Source organism: Ovis aries, chromosome 24 (assembly GCF_016772045.2).
Source record: "Ovis aries strain OAR_USU_Benz2616 breed Rambouillet chromosome 24, ARS-UI_Ramb_v3.0, whole genome shotgun sequence".
Taxonomy (NCBI): domain Eukaryota; kingdom Metazoa; phylum Chordata; class Mammalia; order Artiodactyla; family Bovidae; genus Ovis; species Ovis aries.
The window spans coordinates 38,243,489-38,262,567 of record NC_056077.1 but is presented as its reverse complement, the minus strand read 5'-3'; the positions used below and the strand labels follow the sequence as shown (position 1 = coordinate 38,262,567).

General features: G+C 49.5%; 1 protein-coding gene across 3 annotated transcripts in view; it reads left to right on the top strand.

Annotated features, from left to right (window-relative positions):
• LMTK2 (lemur tyrosine kinase 2) overlaps positions 1-19,079 on the top strand; it is a 75,136-nt gene that overhangs the window by 43,574 nt on the left and 12,483 nt on the right. For 2 of the 3 annotated variants that reach the window (XM_042240708.1, XM_027961881.2), the window contains exons 7-11: positions 1,948-2,084; positions 8,973-9,057; positions 10,003-10,124; positions 14,328-14,477; positions 15,749-18,695. In XM_042240708.1, the coding sequence (XP_042096642.1) occupies positions 1,948-2,084; positions 8,973-9,057; positions 10,003-10,124; positions 14,328-14,477; positions 15,749-18,695 (3,441 nt within the window). The remainder of the gene's footprint in view (positions 1-1,947; positions 2,085-8,972; positions 9,058-10,002; positions 10,125-14,327; positions 14,478-15,748; positions 18,696-19,079) is intronic. The other variant, XM_042240709.1, reaches the window with a different exon arrangement.

The following is a 19,079-nucleotide window of genomic DNA, read 5'->3' as shown; positions in this document are numbered from 1 at the left end:
TCTGCACTGGACAGAGCCTAGCCTGGGTGAAAGTGGGTTGGGGTGGTGAGGAGAATGTATTTTTCTTAATGGGGAAAAAACGTGTTTCTGGTCTGGAGCAGCTTGTAGTTGTGCGGGGGTGCAGAAGGGGAAAGGCTGTGTTTGCAGAGAAGCAGGAGCACGGCGGTGAGGGTGAGCACCCAGCCCGGTCCGGGGCGGCAGCTCCCATGGTGGAGCAGCTCGCTGAGTCGGGGAGAGTCCTAGAGAGCGTGTGGTCGACTCTAGTTGACTTGACGTTCATTCTTGTAAAATAACTGATTTGCTCTGCATACTAATTGGATTCACTAACCAAACAGAATTTTCTTGGCAGGTAAACCGAAGAGTGGACGTGCAGGCCCATTGTTTGTTAGCTCTGTGACCTTGGGCAAAGCTCTCACCCTCCCTAAGCCTCTTCCACGTCCGGAAAGTGGTTCGAATTGTGAGTTATTTGCAGTAACAGGTGCAGAAACTCCCAGCACAGTGCTTGGCTCCTGCTTGAAAGCCCAGATGGTAACAGTTACTGACACCAGTGTTGCTGTTGTTCAGTCGCCACGTCGTGTCCGACTCTCTGCAACCCCACAGACTGTAGCACGCCAGGCCTCCCGTCCCTCACCCTCTACCAGAGTTTGCCCAAGTTCATGTCCGTTGAATCGGTGATGCCATCCAACCATCTCATCCTCTGTCACCCTCTTCTCTTTCTGCCTTCAATCTTTCCCAGCCATGAGAACCCCATGACACCAACATTATCGTCCATATAAAGATCATTGAAACTGGGAATGAAAGCAAATTCAGGTTCTTGGTGTGGACTTGACGTTGCCTTGGAACACACGTAGCATTGAGTGTGGGCAAAGGCAGCAGAGGAAGGCTGTTCTCAAGTCTGATTTGAGAGGTTTGATCAGTTTGCTGTCTTCTGTAGCCGTCGTTAGGAAGGTATTCGATTCTTTTAATCGGTCAAGGAATTTTCTTCCTCGGGCATCTTTTTTGACTCACATTAAAAAAACCTGAAAACTTTTGACTTGCTTTTTCTTAATTTTATTAACTGATTATATATAAAGCTTTACCTTGGAATTATATTACATCAATAAATACTTAATCATGTGGTGAGCAGAACATGGAAGATTGCCTCAGAGGTGTATTTCCCCAAAGAGATACACGGTAAATTCCCCAGGACATACCACCTTGAGAGTCAGGAAATAGAAACCGAGAAAGGTGTGTGTGTATTGTGGGGGGCAGAGTGGGGGTTCCTTCGCGAGTACCCGGGACATTGAAACACCTGTGTGCTGGGGTCTAAGTGTGAATTTGTTCAATTTCCTGTCCTTTGAACAGACTTAATTAGAGTCACATCATGAATGTTTCTGAAGTGGCCTTAGTGTTCTTTTTCACAGGGGCTGTGGGGGAGCCGGCAAAGGATTGAAGCCATTACCGGCACTTGAAAATGCTTTTTCTTCCTTTTCCATCCATTTTTCTTTCTTTCCTTCCCTCTGTGTTGTTCCTGAAAGCTACTGTGATGTGACCTCCCCTGGAATCCTTGAAGGTGGTGTGAATGGCCCCTATTGTTTACTCTCCATCATCTTCTTTCAGTGACCTGGAAATTTCTGTACATCTACACTAAATGTGAATTGTGTCAGTGTAAAATTATCTTTAATTTATTATTATTATTTTTTAGCCATTGTTATCCATGTGTTTCTATAACAAAGGTAAACTAATGTTGAATTTAGAATGATCCTAAAAGAAGAAGGACATTTTCTCAAGCTTTGAAGTATTTGGTTGGAATTGCTGTTTTTGTAATTTTAAATGTGTTCAGTAAGATTCTTAATTAAGCTCAAATCTGAGTAATTTCCAAGAAGTCACATCAGCATCTCTGTCAGCTGAGATGCCCATCTGTCCCCCCGGTCCTCTCTGGAAACTGACCTGGGCTGGTTCCCACAGGGCGACCTGAAGGCTTACCTGCGTGGCGGCGAGCCGGAGCCGGCGCGGGGGGACGCGCAGACCATGCTGCTGCAGAGGCTGGCGTGCGAGATCGCAGCGGGGCTGGCGGCCATGCACAAGCGGCACTTCCTGCACAGGTGGGTCCCTCCGCTCGCACGCCTCCCCCACCGCCACCCCCAAACGTGGCACCGGCTCTGCTGGAAGCCCAAGGAGGACCAGCTGTGGGTGTGAACTTTTGATTTATAAATAAGATGTCCCCTCCTGCCCAGGGTCAGAACAAGGGTCGAGCTGGGCTCCGTCTAAACTAGCACCAGGGAACAGAGTGCCTGAATACAGCATGAGGCCTAGAGGGTATTGCCAGAATCTCCAAGCACTCGAAAAGGTGTGATGCTCAGAGTCGAGACCGAGCAGTTCCGGTCTGCCTTCCAGACCCCTGCCTCAGCATCCCCCTCGCGTCAGCCTCAGGCTCCGCCTCCACCCCTGGGTGCCATTGTCACATTGTGGCCCTCTCCGGTTCTGGAGGAGGGCTCTGAGGGTCTGACGTCATCTTCTGATAGAAGGTCCCAGTGTCGGCCTCTGGTCGGCACTCCGAGAGGCCACCGTGAGTGGTCGGAGGTACTGGGGTTGGTGTGAGCAGCCCTGGGGTTGGGGTAATGCATCTCTCCAGACCTTTTTGGTCCCACTTGAACAGCCACAGCTCTCAGAGCACGTCGTATTTTGTTCAGATCATCCACATAATTGTTTTAATTAGGATGGCAAAGGGCTTTGAGTCCTGAGATGATGATTCTTTAAACTCAGAAAGAGACTCCTGCTTGTTCTCCTCCAGGCTTTTCAGCTCTGATTTGTGTTTGAAACATTTTCTCAGGTTTCTGGACAAATTGGGCAGACTGTGTGTGTGTGTGTGCACGCGCGTGTGTGTGCGCGCGCGCGTGTGCGCGCGTGTGTGCGTGTGTGCGCGCGTGTGTGTGCGTGTGCATGTGTGTGCGTGCGTGCATGTCTGACTCTTGCACGCTAAGTGTGTGTGTGTGCACATGTGCGTGCGTGCATGTACACTCAGTCATGTCCGAGCACCGCGCCCCCCCTCCCCACGACCCCAGGCTCCTCCATCTGAATACTGAAGTGGGTTGCCATTTCCTCGTCCAGGGGATTTTTCTGACTCAGGGATTGAACCCATGTCTCCTGAGTCTCCTGCATTGTCAGGCGGGTTCTTTACCACTGAGCTGTCTCTTTAGTTGACTTTAATTAAATCATTTTACTCTTAACAACCGAAAGACCCGAAAAGGAATACATGTGTGTACTGACGTGGGGACACGGGTTGCACAGGTTGTGTATTTTATATACACACATGTATAAAATGTTTTTAAAATATGACACCATTAAAAAGAGAAAATGCTTACATCTGCGGAGGTTTGTGTGAGTCTCAGTGTGTGTGTGTGAACAGATATGGAAAAATACCTATCACATTCTCAACATTACTTCAGGGTAGGAAGAAGGAAAATTATTACATATCTATCTTGTTTGATTTGCACAGTGAGCAGATCATTCTGATAAGGTGCTTTTTAAGAGACCTGAAAGAATTATGAATTTCTTCAGGCCGAAGGCAGAAACCCTTACACAAAACTTCAAAATATAAAGATCTATTTGTTTTATAATGGAAAAACCTTATATTTTGTTTTTTTCCCTCATAACAGATTAATACCCAGCATATTTGTATTGTTACTCTTTTATAAAACACAAGTGATTATTACCTAAATACTTGGTGTAGGAATTTTTAGATTTTGGAGAATGGAGCATTTTCAGAGAAGATCACATCAGAATCAGCAACATGAAGTTATCAAAGACAACTGGAAATTGTTTAAAGCCCAAGTTGCTTTCTATGATTATATTTTAAAAATTGGCAAAGTAAATGTTACCTTCCTGTGAGTTTCTTTAGGTTAAAGTTTTACTTACTTTAGAATCTAGTTTCAAACAAATGAAGATGATAAATTAACTCACATGATTTGGATGTAATTCAGGTACATAAACTCAAGGTAAAGAAAATTCCTGAAACCATTGACAGCTGTTTCATTTTATTGTAAAAAGTAGCCACGTCTTATGTAGTTTTGTGTGCTTTGTTTTTTTGGTGGTAGCGCACCACAGTAGCATTTTATAAAGCTGAAGCAGAGTTGACTTGCAGTGCTATGTTCCAGATGTGCCGCAGAGTGGCTCAGTGACATACACGCTTTCCGATTGTTTGTCATTCTGGGTTGTTATAAGATACTGAGTACATAGTAGCATAGTTTTAAGCTGGACTTTGGAATATTTATTTGTTGACTCAAAGTCGAACTTTCTATGTTGGTTGGAGATAGAACTTCCCACGCATTGAACTGGAAGCTGATCTAGTAAGGCGCTCCCAGTTAATTTTTATTTGTACTTATTGTCTAAGAGGAGACTTAAGCCTGGGTCTTGGGCAGGCTGCATTTCTATAGTCAGAGACGTGACGGCCGCGAAGGCCACGTAAACAGCAGGCGCTGCCAGTGTGTCATGCTCCGGACCTTCCTGACCTGCTGGCCAAGCGCCTGGGACTTCCTGTGCCCTGCCTGTCAGTCTTCCTGGAGGAGCAGGAAGAAGCCACCAGGCCACTGTGATGAGTAAGGGCACAGGGCATCCAGCAGGCAGCGTGGGCGTGTCTCTTCTAGCTGGAGACCCACGTGACCGTGGCCTTAAGTGTACCCAGGTAGCACTGTGCGTGAAAGGACCTCCTGAGGGACGTCCCTGGGCAGTCCAGTGGTTAGGACGCAGCGTTTCCACTGCAGGGGTGCAGGTGCGATTCCTGGTCGGGAAACTAGGATCCCACATGCTGTGTGGCGCGGCCAAAACAACACACAAGCCCTCTTTAGTATTTTCCCAGTTTAAAGTTAAAAGTCACTTTCTGCTGAGAAACACTGAGGTTAGTAAGTCCTCCAGCCCTCAGAGTGTGGGTGTCCAGTGTTACAGGAGCCCAGCATCTGTAGAACCCAGTTTATGGGTTAGGTGTGTGTGAGAGGGTCAGGGAGTACTGGCCGCAGGCCTGGGTTGTAGGGTCTGTGCTGTGTCTCGGAAGAGAAGCGTGGTGCAGGCGGACCTGATGAGCAGGGGCGAAAGCTGTCGGGACGCTGAATGAGCCCAGTTGCCTCTTTGTGCTGCGTCTGAATCCCCTGGCCTCGCTCTGCCGCTGCCTCTGAGAGCTGCAGCCACCTTCCAGTGGGAAGCGGCAGTCTCTTCACAGCCCACATGGGGGTTCGTTTTTACGCCGTGGTGGCTGCTGGTGGCAGGTTGGTACAGTGAGCTGAAGCTATTAAGTGGCCTCTCCTTCCTTAATCCTCTGAGCCTGTTTCTTCCCTGAAACCCGGTAATCTTGCCCTGAAGCGCTTTTGTCAGGATTACATAAGATAATGTGGGCCGCGCCCTGGAAGAGTATTCAGTAATGTTAGGTTGCTCTTTTGATCAGGAATTCGGTAGGGTTCCTGGGAGAGCCTTGGTGGGTAATATGTTAATTAAATAGAGGACAGAGTGGTTTTGAAAACGGCTGCAGCCCCGCTGAGCTGTTTTTACAAGACTGATCTCCTGGAGGTGGACAAGCTCTCGGCGTCAGTGGGAGCTGAGAACAAGCCATGTTTCCTTGTGAATCAAGGCGGGAGACTGTTTAGAACACTCCTCCTGTGTACCTGCCGCTTCGCTCACCTGGCGGGGTCCCTGCAGTCACCACTGAGGCCACTGCATGTGTTACTGCCTAGGGGGATGGAGCCCAAGCTCTGAGGGCCAGGTCAGTTGGCAGCTTTGCCACTAGACCTGTTTTTCAACTTGAAGGAAGAATATACTGGGTATGTTTGTATTTCCTGACCCAAACCAACCATTGACGTCAAGAGTTACCTCCGCTGTTAAAAAGTTACACCTTTACGTTTTCCTGTTCTTTAGCTTGGTACATTATTGGGCCTTGGAGAATATGTATGTTTTACTACTTTTGAGTTGAATTATATCATTTTGAATTTGGACACACTTTGATGTTTTGAATGTTTTGATGTTTAAAAACTGTATCCTTATAAAAACCTTATGAGTTAACCCTTACAGGTTAGCGCACACCCCCTCATTTTTTTCCTTTTTCTTTTTTGCCAAGGAGAACGAGGCTCTGGTGTGCTGACTGATGCGCCAGAGTCGCGCACTCATGAGTGGTGGAGCCGAGACTAGGTCGCCGGCCTCTGACTTTGTGCAGTAATTTTGCACTGTCCTCCAGGGACCAGGATGTTTGGAGTGGGGTAGAGGGCGAGTTGAGAGGAAATTCACTTGGTCACACCATTGTTTTCTTACTCAGTACCCCCAGTGTTCAGGTAACAAGAGGTGTTTCCTCCTCCCTCTCTCTCTCTCTCTCTCTCTGAGACTGTAAGTCGAACTGTAGGAGTTTCACAGTGTTGTGTACAGAGGGTCCCAGGCCCTTTGCACATATATCTTTTCGTCTTTTACCTGCTTCTCATTCCCCGTGTCTGTAGACCTGCAGGGACCGTGTGTGAGGAGAAAGGTGTGGAGGGAGGCGGCCGGTGGCCCTGGAGTGGCTCGAGTAGCTGGAGTGGAAGGTGCCAGGGCCCACCCGGCCTCAGATGACCTGCATGCTCCCGGGCAGGGGCGCTGGCACCCAGATCTTCATTCTGCTCCCAGGACAGAGGTGTTGGGAAGGTTGAGGAGGGCCTGTCTGCAGGGGCCTTAGCAGTGCTAGCTGGCGGTGCCCAGAGACTCGGGCAGGACCCGCAGTGCCATGCGTGTGCTGCTCGCAGTCCAGGGGCCAGGCAGCTGAGAGCCCTGCACGCTGCTGCCCACACATGGCCGCCCATCCTTCCTCCTCATCTCCAGAACCCAGGGGCCACCTCTCTCCTTGAGATGGGAAGTTTCCACAGCACACCTCGTTCTCCCACGCTTCGCAGACACTGCAGGTTTGCTGGCTGCCCCCCCCCCCCCCAAACACACACACAGATCAGAAGTCTGCAGCAGCCCTCGTCAAGCAGGTCTGGCGGTACATCTCTCCAGCAGCGTGTGCTCGCTTCCTGTCTCTGTCCCGTCGGGTGGCTCTCACAGTATTTCACACCTTGTCGTCGTTGTTTGTTACAATGATCTGTGATCAGTGATCTTCAGTGTTACTACTGTAATTATTTTGACATTTTTAAGCGATAAAGTATTTTTAATTAAGGTTTATACATAGCATTTTTTTTTTGTTTGTGTGTTTGCTTTTGGACACGTAATAGACTACAGTGTAGTGTAAACATCACCTTTCTATGCACTTGGAAACCTCACAATTCATAGACTTGCTTTATCATGAGAGTCGCTTTATTGTGGTGGTCTGGGACACTGATCCCCCCATGTGCTCGCATTTTGTCTGTAACATTAGAGGTGTCCCGAGGTTTTCCCCAGACACTCCACAGGCCTGGTGGAGTGCCGTGAAAACACTGCTTGTAAAGATGGTGTACAGAGGGATTGACTACATCTGACTGGTTTGGATCCATCTAACTGCTTTCTTATCTTGGACTTAAAACTTTTATCGCTTAAAAAATGCCAGAAAAATTACAGTAGTAACACTGAAGGTCAGTGATCACAGATCATCATCGCAAACATAACAACAGTGACAACGTATGACATTGTGAGCCACCGCGGTGTGACACAGAGACGGGACGCCTGCTGAGATCAGCACGAGGTCAGCGCACGGACGGCAGTGCGCTCTGACTGGTAATGGGTTGTCATCGATGGTTATTGATGTCGAGAGACAGAAATACTGACCCTGGCAGAGTCACTTCAGTTCCTTGCACCTCCGTTTCCTTTTCTGTAAATGGGGGACCATTCTGGCACCCACCTGGGAGGCCTGTTTTGAAGGTGAGATGAGTCAATACGCATCAGGTGCTTGGAGAAACACCTGTGTGTAGAGTGCTTTCTGACCATTAGCCCTGATAGCATGATGGGATCAGTGGTGGTGTGCGCTAGGCTGTCCCTGGATTCCGTCAGCCTTCGCTCTCGTGTCCTTATCCATGTTGTTTGTTCTATTTCAGACACATGAGCTTTGGAAATGAAAATCACTGAAAATAAGAATTTGATAGTTTTTTATTTTGGGCCATGTAAAGGCAAACGTTTTAAATTTTGGACTATGGAAATTCAGTTTCTGAGAACTTTTATTTAAGATTTAAAACTGTAAGTTAGGTTTTCAATTCTATTTTAGTTCAGTGGCTTTTTCATTCATATGCCAATTGATAATTAAAAAATTCCAAGGGTTAAAGCTAAAATAAAAAAACTGTAATCTGCTGTCTCTATGGGAAGATTTTTTAGAGAAAGTAGTTTTTTACTTTCCAAGTTAGGTAGTTTTTAAAACTAATTTGTTCTGAAATAAACTGAGTAAATTGTTTTAAGTCAGTCTTGAAAATATGCTCTTTGCCTCCCTCTTGGAGAGGTAGAGTTTGGAAGAGAAGAGAGTGAATTGGGGGCTAACTCACTTATAATGCTTGTATATCTTTGAAAAAGGAGTTAAAACAAACATTTTTAATCATGTAGATTATTTTAGTATGCTTGAAGTTGTAACTTTATTCTTTACTTGCAGTTAAGAGACCACTGCTAGCCTATTACTCAGGTAATGTAAGCTATTTAAAATAAATTCAGACAAATTAGCCAGTTTAGAATTCTTCCGTGGTAACTCTGAAAATACCAGGAAATGAGCCATAAGTCTGGTATCAATGCAGAACAAGATACAAATATATTTAGAATTTAACCTGTTAGCAGTCAGAGTGATTTACCAAAAAAAAAAACCAAAAAAAGAAAAAAACCCTGATCATCTCTATTCTTTAAGTAATTAGGAATGTGGCGTTGCCTTTTTCAATGAAAAAGGATTTTAAAACATGAATTATTTATCAGGGAACTCAAGACACTCACCACCCTGATTTCCCAAGAAAGCCATTTCCCGCAGCGGCTCCACGTCGTGTCATTGTGGGTGTTGGTCCGCCTTGTTCTCATGTCCGCTTCACTCTTTCTGTTTGCAGTGACTTAGCCCTGCGAAACTGCTTTCTCACCTCGGACTTAAATGTGAAAGTGGGTGATTATGGAATAGGATTCAGCAGGTACAAGGTGAGCCAGAAGTTTAAGGGTTCTCTCCTGATCTAATGTAATGCTCATGAAGTGGTCATATCACAGAATGCCATGCCTGTTGGGAAAGGGAGGGTAAATAATTATTGCTGCTATATAATAAAATATACACATCATAGATAAATATTTCTGTTACATGTTTGGTAAAATTTCAGCTCAAATCAGTAAGCTTGGGATTTGAGTTTTTCAGCTCTGTCATGAATATATCCCCCAAAGAAAATAAGTAAAGTACCTGTGAAGTTTTTATTTGTGTGTGTTTGCTTAGCCCAGCTGAGTAAGGTAGCTTACTATGGGGCAAAAATACATATATATATTCATGCAAATATAGGTCTGTCCTTAGTCTCCATAGTAGCTCTAGTATCTTGAGCACTTGCTGTGTGCCACCTGGGCACTATGAAGGACTTGCCCGCATGATCACATGTAATCCTCACCGTAAAGGGAAGGCTGGCGCGTCTTCCTGGTCTTATGGGTCAGGAATAAGGCTCAGCATGTTTGCTGCCTGCTCAAGAGGCACAGAGCTGGTAGATGGTTGAACGTTGATTCAACCAGTCTGTCCAATTCGAGAGCCTGTGCTCTTACTCATTAACCACCCTGTTCTGCTCAGGGATACAGCCCAGCATAGTTTACGAGATATTTTGCTCAGAGTCCGCGTTCTGTACATCAGACACAGCGTACCTTCCTTTTCCAGGAAGGGAGACTGAGCAGGTATTCATGGTTCAGAGACCAGCTCATGAGGCCCAGGAGGCTGATTCAGAGAAACCCTCCACCCACCCTCTGCCCAGAAGCTCTGTCTCTGTGTCCATTTCTTTTTCTGACTTGTGTTCTTGGGTAGAGTATGTGTTTTCTGAGAATGACCTAGGATTAAGTTACTGAGCTCACTAGAAGTGTTAGAGAATTCAAAATTCTGTGTGCTTTCTTACAAAACAGGAGGATTATATTGAGACAGATGATAAAAAATTTTTCCCTCTTCGGTGGACTGCTCCAGAATTAGTAACCAGCTTTCAAGACAGACTGCTAACTGCAGATCAAACTAAATATAGTAACATCTGGTATGTATTGATTTACCATTCGATTAGGCTTTTGTTATTAACAAAGTCCTAACTTCTCTCTTCTCAAGTACTTTCGTAAGGGAAAGTATAACAATTGAATGAGATGTAGGAATACCAGCGACTGATGATGTGAAAGACAGTTTATTGACATCACAGCCGTGATCCCAGTCTTTGCAATGATGCAGTAACTTTTACCCATTCAACAGTAATAATCTCCATAAAAGCAGGAACCAAGGCTATTTTCTTTGCCTACTGTAGGGCCTTGTTTATAGTCGATGTTTAATAAATATTAATTGAGTGAATGAAAAAACTGAAAGAAGTCTGGACCGTTAGATAGCACTGAGATATAGCGCAGTTTAATGGAAGTTGAAAAAAGATGTATGTAAGAGGTCTTTGACTAACAGTTTCTGTTACAGCGTTCTAAATTTATATCTACTCTTATTTTTTGGTGCTGTTGTCCTGCTTTTTCTATTTTCTGTTTTTTGCTTCTTAGCTTCTTATGGATTTTTTTTTTCTTTTCCTCGTAGTTTGGGAGCTATGTACTCTATTGCTATGATTGTATTGGCTACCCTAGAAATAACATGTATACTTAACTTAGAGTAACAGTAGTTCTCACTTTGGCCCCTTTCTGAGCAATACAAGGACCCCAGGGTATTTTAACATGCTTTAAATTTACACCATACACGCACACACACACAATTATGTTCATCCTTGTGAGGGATCTTTTTTTTCTCTTATCCCCACAAGATGTTGTTATTTTTCTTAATGTCAGTGTTTGGTTAGGTTTATCCATGTAATCAGATCACTTTGCCTTATTTTTTTTTTTTAAATTTCCCCCAAATCTCAGACCTTCTATTGGGGCTCACTCTCCTTCTGTCTGAAGTATGTCCTTCAGAATTCCCGGTGGTGCAGTCTCACTGGTAACAGACTCGCAGGTCTTTTTCTGTAGGTCTGAGCATACCTCTGTTTTGTCCACATCCTTGAAGTGTATGTTTTTGCTTGATGACAGTTGTTTTCTCTCTGTGTACTGAAGACCTCGCTCCACTGTCTTCTGGCTTCCATGGTTGGTCTTGAGAAGTCAGCTGTACATCTCCCTGAGCTCTTTGAAGGTAACATGGCTTTTTTCTGTGGCTGCTTTCAAACTCTTCTCTTGGTCTTTTGGTTTTTTTTTTGTGGTTTCACCATAATATCTACAGGTGTGGACTTTTTTGTTTTTCTGCTTGGCATGTCATATCTTCGGTGGGTGTTCTCAGCCCTTATCCTCCAACCCCATTTTTTCTTCTTTTGGAAGTCTGATCAGACATGCGTCATGCCCTCTTGGTTTGTCTTTTCTCTCTTATTCTCTCCTTTCTGTATTCCATCTCTTCAGCTCCCTGTGCCACACTCTAGATCATTTTTCAGACCTGGGCTCTAGCTGCTAATTCTTGGTCTTTTTAAAATTCCTTCTTCCGCTGTGTCTATTCCTCTATTAAATCTCTCTACTGAATTTTATAGTTCAGTTAATTGGCTTTTCTGTTTTAGGAGGTCTATTTGATTTTTTAAAAAACTGTCCCAGAGTGTTTTAAAGTTCGGTTGTGGTCGGCATCCGATAATTCCCGTATCTGAGGTCTTCCTGGATTTGATCTCCCTGGCTCTTGATGGCGGCGCCTTGTCTCCTCGGGGCCTTCTTGTGGTGAGGATCCTGGGAGCCTGGACTGGAGGGCGTGCCCTCAGCGGGGGCCCCCCCTGCTTTTGTCATCTCTCTGCGTGTCCTGGCTCATCAGGGGCGACAGCAGCCCAGGGCTTTCTGTACTCAGCCTGAGGTCTTTGGGGCGCTCGGATGGTGTGAGCTTGGGCTGCGAATCCCAGTAAGGCCAGCTCTGTGGTCACAGCTTCTTCGGGACTGTCCACCCCCCCCGCCCCACCCCTGCCGCAGGCACACACACACACTTGTACTCAACACACATGTACACACACACTCACAGTCACACACATGCACTCACTCACAGGGCCTCGGTGCCAAGCCAGCTTGCCCCCCAGACTCCTGGGGGGCGGGTTTGTCCCCACCATGGTGAGGACGGCTCTGTGAGGCCCCCTGTTGGGCAGGGCCAGGGCTTGGGCCTGTGCACCGTCGAGCCTTGCTCACCACAGACGCAGGCACGCAGGCCCTGTGCTCCGGCAGGCGCCACGGTCAGACGCCGTGTGGCGCTCCCCTTTGTTCTCTGAGCTCCAGATTCTGTCCAGTGAGTTCCCTGCCAGCTTCTCTGTTGTTCGATATGTTTCATAAGAAGTTGCTTTTCATGCATCGTCCATATTGTTACTGTTCTCAGTGGGGTGATTGACCTGAAGACTTAGCCTGCGTTCCCAGAGACAGAGCCTGCCCCTTGTTTCTGATGGGGTGAGAAGCCCTGGCGGCAGGGCTGGCAGTGGCGTCAGCTTCTGCCCGAGGCAAGGACCACACTGCCCTTTGCTGGGGGTGAACCTGAGGGTCTTGGTTCCATGAGTTTGGTGGAAGAGGGGAGAAGAGCTACAGGACATTTTTCCTCCCAGAAGAAAGCAGGCTGCTGGTCCTTAGGGAGACAGGGAATGGTGGGCAGTGGCTGATATCGCTTTTCCTGAGGAGACTGGGCAGAAAGATGAGGGAATAGGGAGCCGCAGGATGGGCCTTGAAGAGGGGGATACGTCTCATCTTCCTTGGTGGTCTGCGTGAGGAGACGCACGAGGGATGCTGGAGAGAGGTGTTAGGAGTAGGGAGCTGAGAAAGCCCAGGCGTCATTTTCTCTGAAGAGCAGGGGAAGGGCTGAGGAGAGGGCTGGTTCAGGAACAGACCTTATGAGGAGAGAGAAAGGGCCTCAGGGGTCTGGAGAAGCTGAGGTCGGCAGAGGTACTTGCCCAGGATCAGATCAGATACTGAAAACACTCACTGTGCCCCGGTCAGAGGCTGCCTTTGCAGTCTTTAGCATTTCATGCAAACTTTTTATTTTCCTTAGTTGAATAAGTTGGTAATTCCCTAAAGTCACTGACAGTGTCTTAAACTTCTTTTATCCAAGATAGCCCTCTGCTCCTAGCAGTTCTGTGCCAAGGGCACATCTCCCTTCTTGAACTGGACTAGAGATTCGGGTTCTTTTATTTCCTTGATAGAAATGCCCTCTCCACCTAGATACTGAATATGTTGATTTACTCACTGATTTGTGAGATGAGCGTAAAGAGAATTTAACTCATCAGTTATATTGTACTCTGCGGTGTCAAATAATAGATTGATGTATTCAAATACAGCTTATTATTCTGGTGGGTATCAGCCATCGTCATGTGACTCATCAGTAGCTGCGTCTGACAGGAGTCAAAGTCACATGAGAGCTTTTTAAGCCTGCAGCCATGCCTGCATCTGCCAGCTAAGAGCCCTCGGGGGTGGGTGGTCAGTACCAGCTTCCGGGTGACACAGTCGATCAGCCAGGTCTAGGAGCCGCTGCAGAAAACAGCTTGTAACACACGATGGGAGGGGGAGTGGTGGGAAGGAACATGGAGACCACGTAGAGGACGTATCCCCCCGACCCACCAGCAAAGGCCATTTCCGAGGGGACAGGGTGGGGCAGGTACAGAGAAGGTGATCCCTTGCCTGTGGGGACAGCACCCGCAGGCAGTGAGTGACCCGGGCAGGTGGCCTCTTCCGCCAAGCAGTGAAGAGTCGTCCTTCCTGATAGCAGAAAGCCCTGGATACTCAGAATAACTACAATAGGAGACGCACAGGTCAACAGGGAAGACTTGGTCACGTTGGAAGTTCCACTGCTTACTACTGTTGTGAATGGGACTCCCCCCCCCGCCACCAAAACCCTCAGAATCCCAGGTGCTTACCCTGTATCTAGCCATGCTGCCGACCCTTCCAAGGCCCTTGTGATGATCTTCACGATTCCTTGAGTTTTAAAGGTGACGGTCATTTGAATGCTTCCCTGTGATTACTCCCTCTAGCTCCATCTATTTTTTTTTTTTTACCTTGGCCGGAACTCCTAAAGGAACATTCTGTCAGTCAGTCTGAGGAGGCGTTCTTGTTGGGGTCCACATCTTCATAGAAGTGCTTGCTTTTAAGTCATGTTAAAGAGCTGTCTTGAATAACCTCTTCCGTAGACCCTTGTGCTTGAAATGACTAATGACTGTACACGTAAAACTGTGGGTATTAAAAATTCAGTATCTGAAGAGAGAAAGATGTGCTTTTTTATTCCCCCATAGGTCCCTGGGTGTGACGCTTTGGGAGCTCTTTGAGAATGCTGCTCAGCCTTATTCCAACCTCTCCAACTTAGATGTTCTCAACCAGGTCATTCGAGAGAGGGACACGAAACTCCCAAAGCCCCAGCTGGAGCAGCCCTACTCCGACAGATGGTGGGTAATTTCATGTCACCTTCTCTCAGAAGGTGAAGAAATTCTGTCTCCACGAGTCTTAGTTATATATTCCCTGATTTTCAACAATAAGTGTTACAAAAAGCAATCATTTATGTATTATTTATGACTGATTTTAGAATTAACATCCAGTTTTTAAAATGTAATACTGTTTTTTTAAAAAAAAAGTGTGGAACCAGCAGGAATTTCAGTCTTACACATGCAATAAGAAACTTGTTAAGTCTGAGTTAATTCTAAGAATCAGTTTAAGGGCATTTGCTATTGTGGAATTGTTTTTGAACGAGGCCGTATGTGGGACACCCAGCGTGTGACGAGACAGGTAGCATAGCCGTGATCGAGTTTGAATTGGCACCTGAGGCAGTTTGCATAATGTGTGTTGACCTTTGCAAAAACAAATTTACTTCTTAAGAGTCTCCAGACCCGTTCTTACCTTGGTTTCCAGTTAGAGTCGGGCCCCCCTGTGTTGAGGCCCCTGTCAGCGTCACCCGGTACTCAGCGGGCCTTGCCCCTGCACCTGGTTGCCCTTCTGTATGGGCACCGCTCAGCCCCTCACCCGACTTGCACCCAGAATACCTGGATGTTTGTGCCGTAAATTTAACACTGCGACATTCTTGTCCTGTCTTCCCTTCCACTCGCGGCCGCAGTTTAGGGCGTGGCCCACGTTCAGCCACCCCCTTGAAGGCCAGCTCCTGGCTGCCGCCTGCTCTGGGCTTCTGTCTCTGCTCTTGCCCTCCGCCCGCCGCTCCTTTGGTGGCCTGAGGGAAGCATGTGCTGCAGAAGGTCGTGGGGCTCCTTTCTGTCGGGGGAGTCGTTAGAGAGCAGCCCCCATGGCGTGCGCCTGTGTGAGTCCTCGCAGAGTAGGGAGAGGGAGCCTGATGCGTGAGACCTGTGCATCCCTGACCAAGCAGGAGACCGATGGCGGTTGTGTTCAGAGGAGAGCATTTTAGGGCTGCTTGTAAATTCAGTGGCTGAGTGCCTGGAAAACGCCAGAAGAACAAACAAGGCCGGAAGAATTGCGGTGATGCTGCACAGGGTCCTAAGGACGCAGAAGATCAGTGGTCAGATTTTCTCGCGCTCCATTTCCACTTTCCCCCAGAGCTCACCATGAGCCAGACTCTGGCCGATGGCCAGCAAGGTGATTCAGTGTTGGGACTTCTGGGGTGTTGAGCTGGCCTAGGGGGTCCTTGTGAGGTCTTTTCTTGTTTTAAAACAATTTGTCATCTGTCCACTAATCTCCTGTCCGTCTTGCTCAGGTATGAAGTCCTGCAGTTCTGCTGGCTGTCCCCAGACAAGCGGCCAGCAGCGGAGGATGTGCACAGGCTGCTCACCTACCTGCGGATGCAAAGCCAGAGGGACCCGGAAGTGGACTTTGAGCAGCAGTGGAACGCGCTCAAGCCCACCGCAAACAGCAGAGATGCTGCAAGTAACGCCGCCTTCCCCATCCTCGACCACTTCACCAGGGACCGGCTAGGCCGAGAGATGGAGGAGGTCCTCACTGTGACCGAGACCAGCCAAGGCCTGAGCTTCGAGTACGTCTGGGAGGCGGCCAAGCACGACCATTTCGACGAGCGTAGCCGGGGCCCCCCGGATGAAGCCTTGTCCTACACCAGCATCTTCTTCCCCACGGAAGCATTCGAGAGCTCGCTCTCAGACCCTGGTCCTGGCAAGCAGGATGACAGTGGCCAGGATGTCCCCCTGCGGGCCCCCGGGGTGGTGCCCGTTTTCGACGCCCACAACCTTTCTGTCGGAAGCGACTACTACATCCAGTTAGAAGAAAAAAGCCGTAGCAACTTGGAGCTAGATTACCCGCCTGCTCTGCTCACGACAGAGATGGATAATCCTGAGAGGCTTGGGGACGGCGCGTCCCAGTGTCTGACACTCAGGAGCCTGGAGCTTGAGGAGTCCAGTACAGAGGAGGATTTCTTCCAGAACAGTGCAGACCCCAAAGACGCCAGCAGACCCGAGGAGGCGCCCAGCACCAAGGGCCCTGAGAGCCCTTTCAACAGTTTATTTAATGACCTTGAGAAGTCAGAGGCTTTGCCCAGTCACCAAAAAATATTTGACTTGATGGAACTAAATGGAATCCAAGCTGACTTTAAGCCTCCCACCCTGAGTTCAAGTTTGGATGACCCCAAAGAGTCCGTAATCGCCCGCCACTTGGAGAAGGAAAAGCCCCGTAAGCTTTTTGACTGCGAGCCTCTTTACTCCACAAACAAACTCGTACACCAAGATGGTTTTGATCAGCTGGACACTGAAGAGTTGTCAGAAAACTTTTTATTTCTTCAGGAGAAGAACTTACTGAAAGACTCTTTGTCCAGCAAAGAGCATGTAAGTGATCTGCAGACAGAACTCAGAAATGCTGGCTTTCCTGAATCCATGTTAGAAACTCCCAGTAGAAAGTCTGTAGAGGCTGAGCCTAAGTTTGCTGAAAATAAACCGGACTCTTCACTGCAGGAGAGCGTCAGCATGCAGGACAAGGAGTCGGGCGCAGCGCCCAAGGGTGGTGCTGGGGCAGCGGCCTCACCTTGCTCCCTACAGCCGCAGGTACCTCCTACCTCGCTCGAAACCCAGGGGCCGCCTCACGATGTGCCCCCAGGGGCGGCCCTGAAGCAGGGCGGAGCCAGGCCCACATGTCCAGAGGGCGGTGTCCGTGAAGACAGCACCTGCCGAGAGGCAAACCCAGACTTCACGTGCGCCCCGTTGGACACCCCCGCCCCCACCGGCAGCGGGTCCCCAGCCCTGACTCAGATGGGGGAGGGGGCCGTGAGCCTGACCCAGAGTGACCCCAGCCTGGTCCAGGACACCCCCACCAGCAAGGTGAGTATAGGGAACGGCCTTCCAGAATCGAGGCAGAACTTAAAAAACCAGCCGCCTTTGGAAGACCACGGCCCTCGAGGCCCGCGGGAGAGAGCCCGGGAGGCCGCGGAGGCGCTGGGGCAGCTGGGTCATAAAGATGCTGCTGCAGAGGAGGGCGGCTTGGTGTCTGCCTTCTCCTCAGACTCGGCCAGTCAGGACAGCCTCCTGGAGGACAGCTTGTCGGCGCCTGGCCCCCCTTCCGAGCCATCCACGGAGACCCCGGACTCCCTGGATTCGGTGGATGTCCATGAGGCTTTCCTGGGCTCCTTAGGCCCTCATGCACCACAGAAACTCCTGACCCCCGACAAGCCAGCGGACAGCGGCTACGAGACGGAGAACCTGGAGTCCCCCGAGTGGACGCTGCACCCGGCCCCCGAGGGTGCCGCGGCGCCCGACACAGCCTCGGTGGGTGAGAGCGTGCCCACCGGGCTGCCTCCCAAGCCTGTCATCGTCATCTCAGATGCCGCCGATGGCCACAGAGGCACGGAGGCGACCTCGCAGACTGCTGCGCCTGCGTCCCAGGGCTCACACCGAGACTCTGCGTACTTCTCAGACAACGACTCTGAGCCCGACAGGAGGTCGGAGGGAACCCCGGGCACCTCGGCGTCGAACCTGGGAGCGGACCAGCCCCTGCCTGAGCCCGGGGTCCTGCCGCAGAGTCCTGGCCCCCTGGACAGCTGCCTGGACACCAGCAGCAGCCCACCTGACCCTAGCTGTCCTCCTGCTCCGCAGAACTCCCATCACCTGGAATCCAGAGAACCCGCAGAACCAGCTCCCCCTGATGCTCCCACACACACACTTCCCCCCGATGATGAGGCCGGCAGCCCCTCGAGTCTGCAGAACTCGGAGCTGAGCAGCGGGGATGACCTCGAGGCCCCCGAGGAGCCCCCCTGCACGCTGGCTTCCACCGGCACCAACACCGACGAACTCCTGGCGCTGACCCACGCCCCGCTCCGCTGTAGCGGCCCCACGGCCCCGACGCCAGAGAAGGCCTTGTGCAGCCACTCCGAGGGCCCCAAGCTGAAGGAACCGGACGTGGAGGGAAAGTACCTGGGGAAGCTTGGCGTGTCGGGCATGCTGGACCTCGCCGAGGATGGGATGGACGCTGACGAGGAGGACGAGAACAGTGAAGACTCGGACGAGGACCTGCGGGCCTTCACCCTGCACAGCCTGAGTTCTGAGTCCGAGGACGAGGCCGAGCACCCGGTGCCCGTGGTCCTCAGCCGCGAGGACGGCCTCCATCTGCGGAGCCTGCTGAAGCCCTCAGACCCACCGCCCGGCTGCAGGAGGGAGAGGAAGGCAGTGACGTTTTTCGATGATGTCACAGTCTATCTCTTTGACCAGGTATCTGTTCCCTGTCCCCTCCGGGTTGTCATGTTGGAGATTCCAGCACGTGTCGGGGCAACGAGTGTGCTAGGGTTTTCTGACTGCCGGTCTGAGGATACTGATTGTTTTGTGATTTCTCAGGAAAAGGAATTTGGGGGTGGTTACAGCGTCAGTTCCAAGAACACGCAGAAGTGAGGTCTGCACTGGGAGCTCCTGTCATGTGAAGGGTAGTGGTCTGCGTGCTCCTCCTAGGTGTCCTGGCAGAGCCCCGCCCAGTCACTCGTCCTTTCCAGAGCAGACGAGTGTCCGCAGGCGGTCGGCAGCAGTGCCCAGAGCCCAGGGGTGGCTGGAACCGTCCAAGCCTCACATGTAGCCCTGGAGACACCGACAGCATTGGTGCCT